Source organism: Chamaea fasciata, unplaced genomic scaffold, assembly GCF_029207755.1.
Source record: "Chamaea fasciata isolate MVZ Bird 193981 ecotype frontalis unplaced genomic scaffold, bChaFas1.0.hap1 SCAF_1, whole genome shotgun sequence".
Classification (NCBI taxonomy): domain Eukaryota; kingdom Metazoa; phylum Chordata; class Aves; order Passeriformes; family Sylviidae; genus Chamaea; species Chamaea fasciata.
Window position 1 is genome coordinate 114990810 of NW_027094086.1, and position 17701 is coordinate 115008510.

The window sequence follows — 17701 nt, forward strand, 5'->3', positions numbered from 1 at the left end:
TGACAAAGCAAGGGACTAAGCAGAAGTCTTTTCTTCTTCTTTTTTTTTTTTTTTTTTTTTTTTAAACATCTTTTTATTAGCACAGTAACAAATGCAGACTTAAGTAGCCCACAACATACAACCAATCCACTGAGTGACTCCTATTCCACACCTTACAGTTAAACAGCTTAAGGTATTTCACTACAGGTTACTGTAAGTCCTGATTAAACCCTTTATTCTTTTCACAAAGATAGATTGGCTTATAAAATAATACATTAACTACTTCTCATTTCATATATGAGGCCATATATCCACCTCTCCATATCACAGATCATGAGATGACAGTCTTTAAAAAGGATTTGTTAAATACCAATGTGCCCTCCATAGGGAAAAACAATCCCAACATCTTTTTACAAAAAAAAAAAGAAACTCAACCCAGAACAAAATAAATCCCTCAAACCCAAACAAACAAAAAGCAAAAACAGTGTGTAGAGTCTTGAAAGGACTTTTACATAAATGTCAACCTATGTACCTGTACAAAATTAAGCTGTTTTAATCTTTTACATATTGCAAGCAAACTGAAAACCAAAGAAGTTTACATTCTTCTCGGTACTATATGTGAGCTAATATTGCTGAACTAATTACAGTCTTAAAGTACGCTATTCCAAATCCTAGCTGTCTACTGTAGCAAGATACCTTAAGTTACAACAACAAAATCTTAGGAAATAAAAGACTGAATAAAATCTGTTATAGAAATACCCTACTCTTTACCAGCACCCTCCCTCCCCCCACCCCTTCAAAATCATAAGCAGCTCTTTCCATCACAGACAAATAATGTAAGAGTTTGATGAAAATCCAATTTATGTAGCATATCTTTTGGTCCATTGTCTGGCCATTCTGTCATGCTCTGCTCTGTTAGTCATATACTGAGTGGCAATGCTTCCAACCAGGGGGTCAGCTGAAAAGGAAACACACTGCTTATTTCAGACAAGATATCCAATAAAAACTTTCAAAGAAAGCCAAAGTGTTAATTTCATACAAGGCAAACACACAGGTTAAGGTACACTGTAACAACCTAAACATGCTGAATTGATGATCTGTATCTTCTCTGATTTTGTGTATTTATGGTGATGTACTAATCTGTAATTTAATAGAGTGAAATGCCAATAAAGTTTTACAAAGTTTAAAGACACAACAATCAATCATATTTTGCATTACTGACAGTTTTCACCGATTCACGCATTTCAGGTTTATTTTATTCCTTCTAAGGGTGCCTGAGATACTCATGCTAAGTGTACTTGTTAAAGTGTAAAGCTGCCTTCTAGGAAAGATAAAATCTCAAGAAGGGGTTTAGTACAACAAATTTAGTACACTGAAATCTGGCCTTTCTCTCCTCTTTAGACATATAAAAATGTAACCTGTAAAATGACTTTGGAAATGAAGACATATTCCTTCTAACTCGTGTGGACAACAGGTAGGTTAGAGCAGCAGTGATGACCACTTGTGGCATAGTTCGTCACTTTTTTAAATGGATGATGGAAAGTAAAAGATCAACCCCCCCATTTTTAGGACTGTTTGTGGCTCTTCAAGCTCTGTTACTGAATTACTGTAGCCCTACAGACCAGTGAAGACTGGGATTGGAAGGAGAAGGAGTTTTCACGTGCAGGAGGATCGCTTGTTTCCCCATGGGTCAGCCTGAGGAGCAGTGAACAGCAGGCTGCTAAGGTGTATCTCCCCTCCACCACCACCTGCCCCTCTCTGCCCTGGAGAGGGAAATGTGCTCCACCGGAGGCATGAGCTCAGCTGGCCATATCAATGGAATGAGGAGGGCCACGTTATTTAAGTGCTGAGAGGAATGCAAGGCGGCAGGTGAACTTACCGGGGTTACAGTCTGTGAGGAGGGAGCAGATGGAGAGGAGAACTTTAGAAATGGTTAACGCTGGACTCCAGTTGTCCTTTAAAATGTCCAGGCAGATGACGCCTTGGCTGTTAATGTTACAGTGGTAGATCCTTGTCCGGAACGTTACCTGCAAGAGAGGAGTGTGAGCGGGTGTGCCACAGGCTGTGGGGAAGGAGAGGACAGGAGCTCGGAGCTCGGGAGCGCAGCGGCGCCCGCGCCGCCGGGTGCCGGGCTGACCACGGCGGGCTCCCCGGGCCGCCGCCGCCCTCTCGCGGCGGAAACAAAAAAGAGCCGGATTTACAACAAAAACGAGAAATAGTCTCAGGAGCCAACTTCCACGGTCAACGCAAAACCCAAGTTGTGGTCGGTTTAAATTTTTTTTTTCGTCTTATTTTTTTTTTTAATTAATTTTTGCCTTTTTGTTTCTAGTGACAAAAGGACCCGGGTCCTTAACGCCAGCATTTTCCTCCTGGACTCCCAAGGATTTGTAAAATCCTCCAGACAGGCCAAGGAACTTGGAATCACAGCTTCCATCACTTCTAAGAGGCTTAGCAATGGGGGAAGTTAGTGAGATTTATTTGTTTTCATGATGTGACTGAGCTAGGCAGCTTGCCACAGAAGTTATCTGAAAGGGAAACACAAGCACCAGGAGCCATTCTCAGAACACCACGGGACCTGCCGAGAGAACTTACCCTGACTCACTGAACAGCAACAACAAATCTGGTACAATTTGCACAGGCTAGGATTATGCACATAAATAAAGGCTGGTGGATTCAAGTCCTAAATCCTCAAAATTTGTCAGCTATCTACACCTAGAAATTCTATTGTCTGTTTATAGGTCACAGGAGTATTTGCAAAACACACTTGGTAAGCATGCAGTGTGACAAGAACACACTAGTGCTTTCTCTCGAGATGAGACCAGCCCACACATAAAACTTGCCAGTCAATCCTCTTTTTTTTCTATTGCTTTTCTGAAGCCAAAAATTTGCCTGTGACCCTCACTCTCACAGAGCTGGGGAGCAGGCATGGGGTGGGGTGACACAGCTACAGAACCCTGGTGAGCGGCATGTCCCCCTGCACTGAATCCATGCAGTGTTTCCAAGAATGCTCCCAATGCACAGAGCACATGGGCTATTTCTGGACTTGCAAAAGCGGTTACTTGTCACACAGGAGACACCCACACTGCATGCTTGGGGAGATTTTATGCTTTATTTCTTGTGAGCTGCTTGGAATTTGGATCCAAACAGGAAGCAAACAAAGGAAACCCCAAATCCCTGGACGTTTTTACATTATGGGGGAAATAGCAAAACGACTGCCAGATAGCAGCGATGTGTTACCCTCCCACACCTTCTGCAACAAGCTGCCACTCCAAAACCAGGAACTCCTGATGCTTTCTACCTAGGGAGCCTTAGAGGTATAGCAGACAAGAAACTTAAATGACCTTTGTTTCCCATGTCATCTAATCTTGGGAGGAAAGGCAGCAATTACTCCCTGCAGTCATGTGGAAGTCCACGTGCAGCAGCCCGAGCAGAGGGCGGATCTGTCTCTGCTGTACCTGCCCCAGCCCACACTGCTCAGGGCAAACCACGTTCGTGGCATTTGCAGTTGCTGGCAACGTCCTGAGCAGCCCTCAGCCCAGCCCTGCTGCTTGCTCAGTATTTCTGTGTTTGACCTGCACCTTTGGTCTCCTTCCAAGAAGGTTTCTAACTGTAAGCAAGGCAACAACTTTGACAGTTTAAACACTTCCAGAAGGGGAAGCATGGAGTATTTCCAAGTTGATACAATAAGGGCCAAATTAACATAGGTCAACAGTTCTAATTTGTAAAGACGGAAATTTGTTAATCCTGATTCTCAGCACAAAAGCTAAATACTCTTTAGACAGTCTCTCAGTCCAGTTGACTAATAACTGATAACAAAGCATGAATGCTGTTTGCCTTTAGGAGTAAGTTGTATTTTTAAATATTTTTCATGAAGGAGGGGAAAGTGAAAATGAAAGAAGGCTCCTATATACTTGCAGAACAGCCTGGTTCCTTAACACGCCTTAAGATATAATCCTGAAGGGACACATCCACAGCACTAAAAGCAGTTTTCTCCAGTTAAAGGAACTCTACCAAGCTCTGTGGAAAAAAAAATCTAGATTTGTTTTCACTTTAGCAGCAACTCAGAACTAGGATGGTGTTAGACACATGTAGTCCAGCTGTTTGCCATTTACAATTTTTGCTGATGGCACAAAAGCCAGCAGTGCAGGGAAACCAAATGGAACTGGAAGAGGGAGAAATTGGAGGCCCACTTGAAAGCAAACAAAAATATTTAAAGTAAATGTTCATTACACCCTAAAGAGGAAAAAAAATGTCACATAAACCTAGTACATTCAGACCAAAATCAAAAGAAACTGAGTTACTTAGAAGGTAGTGAAGAGAACAGCATGTGGAATAGCAGAAAAATACAGTGTAACTGAACAATCCTTTGGAAATGTCCCACCTGAGATTACATTAATGCAGTAACTACCTGGAGTTAAGCACAGCTTTTGAAAAAACATAAAAGAAGCTAATCTCAACCTTACCCTGAAATGATAGCAGAGGTTAATTTACACAAGCAGCAGAATAGGAGTGGGTGGAAGGAAGTGGTTAGAGGTTATTAATACAGATGATCAAAGCATACACACCAGGTCAACACAAGCTACTGTTTTCACCTCAGTAAATGAAATCTAACCCAACTATAATGTAACTCTTGAGAAAATGGCCATTGTAATAGCACAAATACTAAACTCTTAAATTCTAGTTATACTTGTTTACTGGATTCTCCTAAGTCCAGGCACACCCAGCACGTGCCTGATTCATTTGCTATCTGAAACACGCAAAACAAGAAAACATAAAAAGCAGAGAACGGATTAACATGAACATTTTCAAGGTGTTGTATAGAATGTGCAATTAAATGCAAAAGAACTCCATTATACATATTTAGGACATGAAAGAGAGTATCTGTCCCTGTATCAGATTTCTCCCACTGAAGTTCCTTGTGCCCTGCAATGCATTTCCAAGTCAAATTTTAAGATCTTTCAAATCTCCAACCTTAAGCCCAGTAGCACAGTCCCTTTTAATATCCTCACAGAAATCTATATACCACTTTTAGCACAGTCTTTTGGCTCTGCTACAGCAACATCCTCTCCAAAAACATTTACTCCAACATACTGAATCAAACCCTCAGCTGGAGCTAGATCCAGTCCTCGAAGCTACACCTGTATATCCTTCATCACACATCTCTAAGATGCTCATCAACCACACAATGTTTGTCAGTATTTACGCCTCAACACCTTCTCTCACACATATTCCTAAGGGCTTGGAAGCTTGCCAGGATAACCATTTTCACCTAATTTTATTTAAGCTAGTAAATCCTTTAATGACATTTCATTTTCAGGTTATGAAATGCGTTCAACTACGAGCACTTCATCATTGGGCAGCCCACCACAGCAGGAACTGCACAGGAGTTACCAAAGACTCATAGAGGTTTTCTTCCACTGGTCTTACAGGGCTTACCAAGGAAGATTCAAGGGTTACTAGTCCTTTTTCCTTACAGAGCTTCAACTTTTCAGAGATCAAGGCTTTTAAAATGACATTCTACTCTATTTTAAGGTGACTCTACTGTTCTGTGAGTGCTTATCATCAAAGTGACATACACTCGGTTTTGTTTCAACTAGATGGTATTTTATTTCTTGCCCTAAAAGGCATTTATAGGAAGGCCACTGTAATTACATTAGTCTAGCACTTAAATATAGACAGTATTTACTCTCTACTGCAAGTAGTTGGACAGTCTGAAAACAGCAGGAATAAAGCAGGAGTGATATGATAATCATATTTTCCACATTACCATTGATTAACACTAGTGTAGATTTTAATACAGGAGCAGATTTGGTTCTCATAGGAAGGTTCTTCATTTCAACCTGAAGTGCCCAAGTAGAAAAAGTGTGTTCTATTATAGCGCCACCATGCTTTCTCCTGTACACCATCTCAAAGAGACTGAAGCTACATGTATTTTATTTCCATTAATACATGCGGTTTGGAAACCAACTTGGACTTTGCTAGATAAAAGACTCCATTTAAATGAAACTGCTACAATACAGTGAATTGCCACTAATCTTTTAAGGCCTCAGTAAGTGGTGCCTATCTGTTTGGTGTTTTAATCCCACCCTTCTTTTCATCTGGGTGAGGGTTTAGATCCAAAGATAAAGACAAAGGGATCTCAGTCAGAAGCACCGAGCAGAAAGCAGGGGTGAGCTGGAACGACATAACTGTTTATTTGGTTCTGCATCAGGGAACTGGGCATATAGGGCCGTCTCAGTAGCTCTGGCAGTTATAATATGATCTTGCAAGGCATTCTACTTGACCCTCGAAGCAGCATGGTGGGAACACATCTGAGAGCAAGGGCTGACACTCTGGCTTGGGCACTTGTACCATCTACCCTGCCAGTGGCAGATACTTCTACCCAGACGGAGCTGCTGAAGGGAGAGGCTACAGAGTGGACTTCAGACTGCAGGCAGTGCCAAGACCTTTCTCTTGGGCAGGACAGCCAGCAGACCTGCCTGCAAAACGTGTTGGCCCTGTGGAGGAACTCCTGCAGCAGCTGGCTGAACTTTAGGAGGCAGCGAGAAGCCTGTGTGGCATCAGGGCTGCTGAGGAGGAGTTAGACAGCTGGTTCCAAACTGCACTGGACCCACAGCCTACAGCCAAACAGCCAGAAATCCCCACCAGCATACAGGGAAGAGGGGGGGGGCAATAATGCAGAAGTATGGAAGCTTGCCATGGCAAGGACCTGCAGGAAGAGACTTTCCCCCAAAGACTGAGGTGTCCCTGCAGGACCACTTTGCTGCTCTGAGATTGGAAACACCCATCATATCAGAAAAGATACTAAAGCCAAATAAGGCAGTCTTGGGAGTAACAGGAAAGGACTCTGGAGCATGAGTAGTTTTTTCATCAATCCTCCTGGTCAAAGGGAAAGGGTTCAAAAAGGCTAGTCAAATCTAGCAAACCAACTAATGGTTACAGGACTGGTGCTACAGCCAAGGGTCTGGCTACTTAGACCATGGGGCTTGCTTTGGGAAACCTGGTCTGCTGGGCGCTGATGGGATGCATATGTCAGAGAAGGGGAAAGGGCCTGCATGGGGGAACAACGAGCTTCTGGACAAACTCAAACACACAAATGAACTCTACAGAAAGTGGAAGCAAGGACAGGTAGCCTGGGAGAAACAGAGAGAGGTGGGCCTGTGAACTCATGAAGTTAAACAAGGCCATGTGCAAGGTCCTTGTGATGCCTTAAGTTTTAGCTTTCATGTATTTCAGATTCTGTGCTGCCTAGGGGTGTAGTTCTGAGCCTCCTATTAAGTGCTAGTAACCTCTCTTCACAGAGTAGGTAGACAAAAGAAATCCTTTTCTTGCTGAAGACCAAGGACAATGAGTACAATTTTCAGGCCCAAAAGCACAAGCAACAGTGGACTGAAGAGAGAAACAAGAAGGATGAGACCTCATGACCTGAGGCTGTGGCAGGACAATTGAGCCCCAATACACAAATGGACCAAAACTGTAGGACCTCGTGACTGGTCAGCCATTTTGTGAACATTCTGAGTGCACCTTGGGTGTAGCCCTGGTCAGGCTCTTGTCCTGCCCAAGGTGTACCCTAAAGGCCTTTCAATAAATACCTACTTTATTCTCTAGCTCTGTCCAGTCTCTGTTTCAGGTCAGCCTTCCCAAGGCATCACTTGCATCTCTATTTGGCAATCAAAAGCACTTGTGAGACCCCACCTGGAGCACTGCATCCAGCTCTGGGGCCCCCAGCATCAGGAGGACAAGGACCTGTTGGAGTGAGGCCAGAAGAGGGCCACCAAGACAATGAAAAGGCTGGAACACCACTCCTATGAAGAGAGGTTGAGAGAATTTGGCTTGTTCAGCCTGGAGAAGAGAAGGTTTCTGAGAGACATTAGAGCCGTCTTCCAATACCTAAAGGGGCCCACAGGAGAGCTGGAGAGGGACTTTTTACAAGGGCATGGACAAGGAGTCACAGCCTTAAAATGAAAAAGGGTTAATTTGGATGAGATATTAGAAGGAAATCCCTTCTTGTGAGAGTGGTGAGGCACTGGGACAGGTTGCTCAGAAAAGCTGTGGATGCTCTGTCCCTGGAAATTTTCACGGCCATGTTGGATAGAGCTTTGAGCAACATGGTCTAGTGGAAGGCATACCTTCCTACAGTAAGGCGGTTGGAACTAGATGATCTTTAAGGCCCCTTCCAACCCCAACCATTCCAGGATTCTGTGATGAGTCTGAACAAGCCTGGGCTGATAAATGCTTCTGACCTGTAGCATAGAAAGCAAAGGTGTAACAAAGCACACATGGAAAAGCAAAAGATCCCCCTTTAAACGCCTACTGGGCTCACAACAAAATGAATTGCATACAGTTAGCTGGACAACAAATTATTCAACAAATTAAACAAAAACAAAACCAAACAAAAACAAACAAACCAACCTACTCTAAATTGAATTAAATTCTGACACAAGAACCATCTGTCTTGCCAGAGAATCTCCAAAAAGAGATGGACAGATGTCAGCAGAAAAGCATTAGAGATGTCCCAAGGTAGACCACGCTTTTTGAGAACTGGAGCCCAATCTTAGAGGTAGAATTTAAGGACCTGTTTGTACTACCGGAACCCCAAAGTTATGTGAGCAAGAACAGGCAAACAGTTTCCTGAATTTGACAAGCTTGTATTAATTTGTCTTGTGCAAGCAATCAGCACTGCTCTGATGAGATGGACTGATGGCCTGAAGAAGTCCTTTCTGCTGCAGACTAGACCAAAGTCTGAAAGATGGTGCAGTCATTGGCATTTATCTCATCAATGAAACAACTTTTAAGTAGAAAGTCAAACACGCACACAAATGCTTTCAGATACAAGACAAACACCAAGCGTATACACAAGCACCTCTTGTAACCCAACACTTTTCCTGTGGCCACATATTGGAACCACCAGATAACATTCACTTGCACTGGTATTTGCCTTAGAGCGCTGGAACACAACACTGGAATGTAAGAGCTTCACAAATGTAACGTACCTACAGAAGGTTTGTCACTGTACAAATAGGTGAACAACACAAGTGTCGAACAAAACTGAAAAATTAAATACTTCTTTGGTGGCCAAAACACATGTAACTTATGCTTACAGTACCCGAGTTGCTTGAGAAATAAGTATTTGTTTCATTTCTCCTCTTCTGAAGTTTATTTACTTCTCAGTTTCTCAGTCCTGTCCCAATGCTTGCACTAAATGCTTAGGACTTCTTATAAATAGGCAGGAAGAAAGAAAACAAGCTCTAAAATAATTATCAAGAGGACTGGAAAAGCTGTTAACATTAGCTAATAGAAACTCCTGTAATGTCCAAAATGAGCTTAAATTTGTTCTTAAGAAGAGTGGATTTCAAATAGTCTTTGTTCCATTAACACTGCAGGCTATTCATATTTAGCACTCATGACTTAAGATGTTAGCTACAGGTCTCTTACCTTTGGAGGCTTGAAGGGATATTCTGGTGTAAATGTGATGTCAAGGAAGAAAACACCTCCCTCATAGACTGAACCTGGAGGTCCTAGAATGGTTGATCTCCATTCGTAGATGTTATCACCTTTGGGGCCAGCGCTAAGAGATGAAAACCAAAATAATTTAGAAATACTACCACAGCTCAAATACAACTTTTTACATTCTTCAAGTATGATATGGAAGAAATATTTCAGTGTTACTCTTCATACACCACCTAAAGTAGAGACAGGATTAAAGAAGATTGAATGCTTTCAAACACTCAGAGATCACACCTGAACTTATCAGTGTTCCAGACTGTTTAGCAAAGCTGAGAAACTAGAGGTGGGATATGGCTTCCATCTTCTTTCTCTTGACAGTTACAAGAGCAGCATTACCCAGAACTACTCCTAAAATACTACACTATCAATACAATACAAGAGCTAAGTTTCAAAGAACAATTTCCTACTGTATTTCAGAAAAGGCTCTTCCATCTCAGTCTTAATAAAACTGTACCACATTAAAGACCATACTAAACAAATTAAGGATTTATGTTCATTTTATTAATCTTGTGTGTTCTTTAAAATTAAAATATATCTTGCATTATTGTTAAACAAAGGCTCTTAGTATAATTGAAGGAAGCCAAATTAATGACGACACTCTGAAACGCCAAAATTTTCTACACTTTCATCATTTTGCTGCACTAATTTCTAAGATGAGGCCACATGATCTTACCCTGTTGATATTGCTTAGATTGTGGAACTGCTTTTTTTAGGCGGAATTAAAATCACTGTGTCAAATTAAAATAGCACTTTCTCAAATTAGCTCCACTTATTTGAGATTCTGCCTAACCTGTCAGCAGCTCACTATGAGCAGTAAAAACTAAAGGTGTTGCAGAGATCAAATGTCTGCTTGGTAAAATTAGTTTTATTGATATCCTCAGACACTTGTACTTGGTAGTGTGCTATATGTCACTGAGTACAGCTCAACCTAGAAAGCTGTTAATGGTATAGGACTCCTTCACTGCCTCTTCCCTTCTGTACTGCTATGGCAGTATTTGTAAGATGCCAGAGCTGGAAAAACCTTTTGCACAGCAGGAGGTGCTGACACAGCTTTTTCCTTCATGGATGTACCATGGCTTCAGAAATCTCTTCTCCCCTTGTTCTGAAGGGGATGGATCTTAACATTCGTAATACAATGAAAACTAGCCTTGCTGTTCTTCCCTCCTTTTAACAAGGCTCCTCTAAGACAGAAGGTAAAAACCAGGCTCTTTTCATATTATAATAATCACAGAGCAGTATAACTTCAGAGGGAAGGCAATACAATAAATTCAATATGCACATGACAATATGCATTTGATTAACATGCAGGGAACCAGAGTAATCACTAAGTGTTAATAACAACGTACAAACAGAAATACAATTGCAAGAACATAAATCGTCATAATAACAACAGTGATCAGAGATATTTTTTTTCCTATGCTCTTCCCAGTACTGGTGAACATGTTCTTGACAGCAGGGGAATTGGGAAAGGGAATTAATTCTGTTATCAAACTTAACTTTTTTTTTACCCCCAGATGAACCTAATAATAAAATTTCACAATATGTTGGTGCTAGATAATTCAACAATCGTGAAGTTATGATTAAAAACATACTTCTAGGGAAAGGAAAGACTGTAAGAAAGCAGTAAAGGAAGACAGATTCTCTGCAAATGATGCACCAGCCACAAGGGAAAGATTTTTCTCTCCAGAACACAAAAGCCTGCACAGCTCAAGATCAGTATTAAATTAAAGTAAAAGCCATTCCATCCTGGCATCTCACTCCACCTTAATGACTTGTCCCTGTCCTATGCAGGTCCATATATTTGGGCACTCAGTACTCTCCAGCTACCACTTGTGTCTTAGACTGGAAGTCGTATTTCGATTGGAACCTCTGCCTCTGGAAAGACACCAACTTAACTGTGCAAACTTACTGAAAAGGACTCTCTGGGGCACCCTTAGCCACCGCTCCAAGGAATCACCTCTTTATGTACCTATTAGCAACCTACTGAAACACTGTCATTACTGCAAGTTGCGCTGGCAATCATCCCCCCCTCCCTCCCCTAAAGGTGGAGCTACTGAACGGGAACAGGTACTTGAACTTCGTTAGCACCGATTTACTGTTGGAATTTATATCACCAGAACTGCCGACGGAGAGCACTTCAGCGCTGGAGAAATCCGATGTGCGATTAGCACTGCATACAGCCCTCTGAACCAATGAGAAATATTTCAACATTTCACATTTTATTTCCAGCTTCAGCCCAAAGGACTGTCAATAAAAAAATCTCACAGACTTAAAAAACATTATCATTAGTAATAGTCTTAGAAATCTCTTGTATCCTATTAGGCTTCTAATTAAAGCTATCACTGCACACAAGTAATATACTGCCATATTAAGATTGCAACATCTTTGTAAGACATCAGTAGGCTTTAACAATGATGTGCTAAGCTTTCCTTTTCAGCTTTTCATAATTCAATTAATGGAGTAAAATAGCTGTGCATGTCCAACTTTTACACATTAACATTGATTTCTTATAAAAGAAAGACTGAAAGAGGAAGATGCAAGTCAGCTTCAAGTATGATACTGCTTAGATTTAACTTAGGATTAATAATATCGAACAACTGATGAAGACCTAGTGCGTAACAGATAAGTAGCAATACTTGACCACAGCGTAAGAACAGTGGCATTAACTTTTGGTGGAGATATGGAAACTGTCAAAGGCTAAAGATTACATTCTTTGTTTAAAATCCTTGCAATTATCTGCTTCAAAAAGAAATTCACTGATGCATGGACACAGGGCTCACTGGCATAGCTGTCACCTTGCCCAATATGTGTCACCACTGCTCAAATTAAGTGTCTAGATCTACTAATACAACACTTTGAAGCTGTCCAACATATGACCACTAAGAAGACAATTTTAACCAAATAAATAGAAATTGTTTCCACTGCAAGACGAGAGTATGTGAGCAACAACTTTCTGTATTAACTCAGCAGCCCACAACTTCACTTCCAAAGAAAGAAATGAATAAAAGACCAGCAATTCAGAGTGAAAAATGACATCCGAAAGAAAACTGAAAAGAACCCAACCCATTATTATCCTATCAAGCAGCATGTGTTACACTGCAGTGCAACGGAGATCTCTCTCAGAAAAACAGCAATATATTCAGTGAAGATGCACTGTACCCACTGTAAGAACTGATCCTGATTGTTCCCAGTGATGCTGGCTTATCCCCCAGACAGATGTTATGACAGAAACACTCCGTGGGAAACCTCCCAGAGCCAAGGTATTGTTCAAGGAATATCTAATTTTCCAAGTCCAGAAGCAGGAAAATGCAAGGCATTACCTCCTGGTAGATGCAAGGCAGAGAGAAAGTCTCAGCACACGTGAGACCAACCTCAAAGTCCTGCATGGGCCAAGTCCTAACCAGCCTTGTGCTGCTTTGGAAAAACCTGATCTTGTCTCTCTTTGCTGGCAGGTGCCATATTCTTTCCCAACTTAAAAATCCAACAGATAAATTAGAAATGCCTGGAGCAGAGGCTGGGGAGCAGAACGATGCCTAGGCAAATTAGCCGCAGATACCTTGCACTACTGAGCAACTGTAAACACGGAGCTCTGTCTCAGAGATTCGGTGCTCACGGAGAAGACAGACAGACACTTTCACATTTGGAAAAACCTGAAATGACAGACGGTTTGCAAGAACACCCAGCCTGTGGCTTTTTCATATTAAGCCAGCCAGACATAACCTCCATCACAGGCAATGCATGATACCACCCTGGTATTTAGCACACACAAATTCAGCTTCCTCCTCTGCCCTGGCACCCTGGGCAAATCACTAAAAATAGCCCTATGCCACAGAGGGAAGGCAGGACTTTTTGGTGTTCACCACATATAGCTAACGTATGAAAATCCCTGGGAACACAGTGGCGGTACTTTCCAGGAGAATGACTCAGGAAGAGCCCATTGTTTATGTAAATGTGTAAGTTCATTTGGAAACTAGTTGGTCCTTTCTAGGAGCTGACCAAATGATAATGTAAGTGCTCCCTTTAGTGAAAATTCAGGCTGGCAAATAGTTTAATTTCTCTTCTTTGCGATACAGAAGACACACAATAGCAGATCACTGCAGTGATAAATCAAAACAGTTGATGTTACAGACACTAGGTTAATACCCTGATATAACAAAGCAGCACATATTTAGCTGAGTAGTTTAGAAGTGCCACAGACTGCTATCCGTCAGGGTGATGAGAAGAAGGGTGATTCCATGGTATGATGAAAGAAAGAACAGCTAATGAAAACCTACAATATATATCACTAAAAATTGCAAGTAACAAACTCATGAACACATACACTAACTACTCCATATCCCTAGGTGCTATTTTTGAGGCTATTTTGTCCTTAACATGAAGAGTCTGGTGCTAGTAGCTAAGCTGTTTTGAAGTTGCACACTTGGGGAAAATAAACATAAATTCTAAAAACACTGCAGACATGACCTTTTCCAAGGGACATAGCTCAAATCAGAAAGCAAACAACATACTAAGGGCACATGGGAATTTCAGGACGGCAGAGAATCTAATGAACTCCAAAGTAAAACTGCACCATTACAAACTGACAGCAACATCAATTTTTTTTGCTGCTGCTTTGTTTTCTAGCAAGAAACAGTTAATGGCTGAACATGGAACATCTCAGTTATGGACTTATTAGGCAGCTATAGGAAACAGCTGAATGTTAGAAGATCCCTTTTCCCCCTTCCCACCCCACCCCCCCCCCCTTTTTGTTTTTTTCTTCTTTGAAGATGTAAACCCAAAACACATCAGAAGTTTTGGATGCCAGGCAGGCAGTGTATCATCTTGACATGAAGTTCTGTTGCACCTTGATTTTCCTGACTAACCCAACCCACTCCTAACCTCAGGGTAAATACACTTTCTTTTCTTGTAGCCCTCCAGGTGGGCCCGCCCTGAACTTGCTCATTTATATTGTTCAGCTGAATCTGGTGGAGAGATGGGAAAAGCACCCCAGAAATACTGGATCACTGGGGGAGGCAGGTGCCACCTTTGCAAAGGAGCAGGACAGCTCATCATCTTAGCCAATGAAAACAAATACCAAATCCTCCATTCAAAGACATTTTGCTCTACAGATCTTCAAGTAAGCTGTCTTAAAATGGGAGTGTTGAAGGACAGAGTGAAAACCAACAAAAGAAGATGCAGCTAATCCTCAAATATCACTTCAAAACCTTCATATTAATGCACAGTTCTAATTTTAGAAATAAATTGTCACCTTCTGCACATGCTTTAGCTACCAAAATCTATTTATTATTTTTATTACTATAGCACCGAGACATTCCATACATAGGCAGGACCCCACTGTGCCAAGCCTGCTACAATACAATCCAAAGATCTGTGTACACAATTTACAAAGGTTTTTCAATTATAAAATAAGCATTAAAACATGACACAGTTATTAGGAAGAAATCCAAATAGACAAAACAGAAGTAGTTACAAGGATACCCCGGGCCATCCATTTAACTGGCATTTTTTTGCCAAGTAGTGTAAAAGTGAGATGCGTCCCATTTTTAAGTCAAAGAATGGAAATTAAAGGAAAAAAAAATAATCACAACACAAGAAAACCACTCCTGGGCAACCTGGGCAAATTAAAGGTAACATACTGCATTTCCACGTGCCTACATGAATCAGCAGCAATTTTTGCCCACTGTCATTACACACAACCAAGCTGCTCCTCTGTGTTAACCTAAAAATGATGGATTGATGTCAGATGAAATTCTTGCAGGCTCAATGAGAGACAGACGGAAAAGACAGCAAGGGAAAAAGTTGCAGCTGGCTTTAGTTAAAACGTAAGAAGGGAGCAAAGCAGGTAGAGAGGTAACTGAGCAAAGATGAAACATAATATTGCTACAGCAATCCAAACATAAAATTTTGAAATTAGAACTTAATTTTCCTTCTAGTTCGTGTTCAGGGATATCGTTCTTAAGTACAAAGCTGTAAATACTATTATTTTTTTCTTGTAAGTCATTGAAAACATTGTGTTTTCTGTCTTCAATTTAAAATGCAGTCACAATATTATTGCACAGGCATAAGTGCCTTACAAATCCCACCACATCTCTAGAGTTAGAAATAATATCATTCTTCTCTGCATTTTCATGCACAAAATTTCTGTTTTAGCATCTGGGAAAGCTTTTCCCTTAAGTACCAACCTAATGTAAAATTAGGAAGGTTTGAACAATGGCACAAAGCTTAAACTGGAGGATAAACGGTGCAATGAATTACTTTCTTACTAGGTTAAAAAAGGAACTAAATAACTAAATAGCTCTGATAATGGAGCTGATAAGGTGTAATGCAGGGATTTATGGGACTTCAAGGAAAATTGATCAGGGGGATTTCTTTGTGGGAAGAAAAAAAAGAAAGACTGCATTTTCCAATTTATATAAAAAATACTTTGCAAAAAGATCACACAACAACCAAGAGTTACCACAGCCAAGATCTCATTCTTTTTCTATTACAACAGGAACAGAAATGTCATGGGGTATTCACAAATTTAGAACTTCTACCTGAAATACTTCAGTTTCTGCAAAATATCACTTGAAGTTACTACTAAGCTCCCTGGTGAAAAGGCCAACCTTCTTAAACAGTTTCACTGCAGAGTTTGATTTTTAAACCAAGCTTCAAAGATTTAAAATAAAATCCCAGCTCTGACCTCAGGGAGGTCAGGAGGAGACTTATGATACTCTCAGGAGTGTGCTGCAGCTCTATTTAGTTGAACAATAATCACTCCAACTTAGGAGCAAGTCCTTATAAAAAGGTTCAAGAGAAATTAATCCATTTAGCTTCGGTTCCAAAACTGAAAATAAATCCAGCCTGCTCAGTTCTCAAGGGTTTCAGTTTTTCTTTCCAGTGGCTTCTTTGTAGCCTTCTCCACTGCAAAGTACTGGCAGTTTGTCCCACTACGTACATGTAGAAACATTTTCACTGTTAAACATGACTACAGAAAGGCTGTTCCTGTAAGTCTGAGACTTCAGTATGTACAGTATGGAAACACAGAAAATGCCAGACTAAGTAATCAATGAAATTATTTTCACTGTATGCAAATATTTTTCTTTTCTCCTCATAGATTTAGTTTGAGGCCATGATCAAAAATTAAACAATTAAAATGTCCCATTTTAAATAAATTAAAATGTTACTTTACATGTCCTATTAACTAATACCCTGTATAAGAAACAATAAAGCAAACTGGGAAAGAGTAAGAGAGAATATGACCCACCTAACAATTAGCAACATCTCATTTAAAATGACAAGAAGATGTGATGGTAGTATCTGTGGTCTGCCAACATAACCTCATGTTATTTTAGAATTAGTTTCCTTCCTGCCATTTGTCTGTTGACTATCAACTACCAACATGGGGACAGAAATTATTACACATCATCAGACCTCATCTCCAAATTATTTATGTATTTATAGAACAGATGTGTAATTTACAGTTGGTAAGCAAAACCAGGCAGTTTTACAAATGCACTATTTCTGCAACTACACCATTTGGGGGGGGCCTCTTTATATTCCAACAGGTTTTTGGAAATTGGTGTAGAAATATAAATAGTGAACCTATTTATTTCTGTAATTTTAATAGCTGCATAAAGCAAGCATACCCTAAACTGGTTGCCTAGCATCAAATTGACGGACCTATAATTAAAGACCTATAATTAAAGACAAATAAAAGACAATCAATACTGCTAATCAATATGAAAGTTCTTGTGTCACTAATCTTAAATGTGGTATACTCCTGAAAAGAAAACATATCTACTTCCTCCTGGCACTTACTGGGATATAGTAGGTTTTTCATACATGGAAAGGAAACTACCCCCTCTGAACAGTTCAATAATGCCTCCTTCCCCTCCATAAGCCCTAGAGGTGCTCAACTGAATGATAAGATGGCTCTTTCCTAAATAGTGTGCTTTGTCCACTAAGGAAAATAGAAATCTACTACAATCAACCTGCCATTCCAGAAACAAGCTGGGACCTACATCTGTGTTTCTGTCTATCATGCCCATCTCCTGTCCTGTTCTCATCACTGTGAGAATATGGAAGGCAACCTTACTAGGCAGGTAAAACCCCCCACTACAACATAAATATTTAAGTGCCCTGTAGTATATCAATTGTAAAAGTTATGCATTTGAACCCACATGACCTGGATGTTTCTGTCTCTTCACAAGTCATTTGTACTGTTAAGGTAAAA

General features: G+C 40.7%; 1 protein-coding gene across 8 annotated transcripts in view; it reads right to left on the bottom strand.

The window, feature by feature from the left end:
- Positions 1–28: 28 nt before the first annotated feature.
- The window catches only part of LOC136295797 (ubiquitin-conjugating enzyme E2 E1), a 44751-nt gene continuing 27078 nt past the window's right edge, over positions 29–17701 (bottom strand). For all 8 annotated transcript variants that reach the window (XM_066194466.1, XM_066194449.1, XM_066194441.1 and 5 more), the window contains 3 exons: positions 9415–9547; positions 1859–2006; positions 29–937 (listed from right to left, as the gene is read on the bottom strand). In XM_066194466.1, the coding sequence (XP_066050563.1) occupies positions 840–937; positions 1859–2006; positions 9415–9547 (379 nt within the window). In that variant the 3' untranslated portion in view covers positions 29–839. The remainder of the gene's footprint in view (positions 938–1858; positions 2007–9414; positions 9548–17701) is intronic.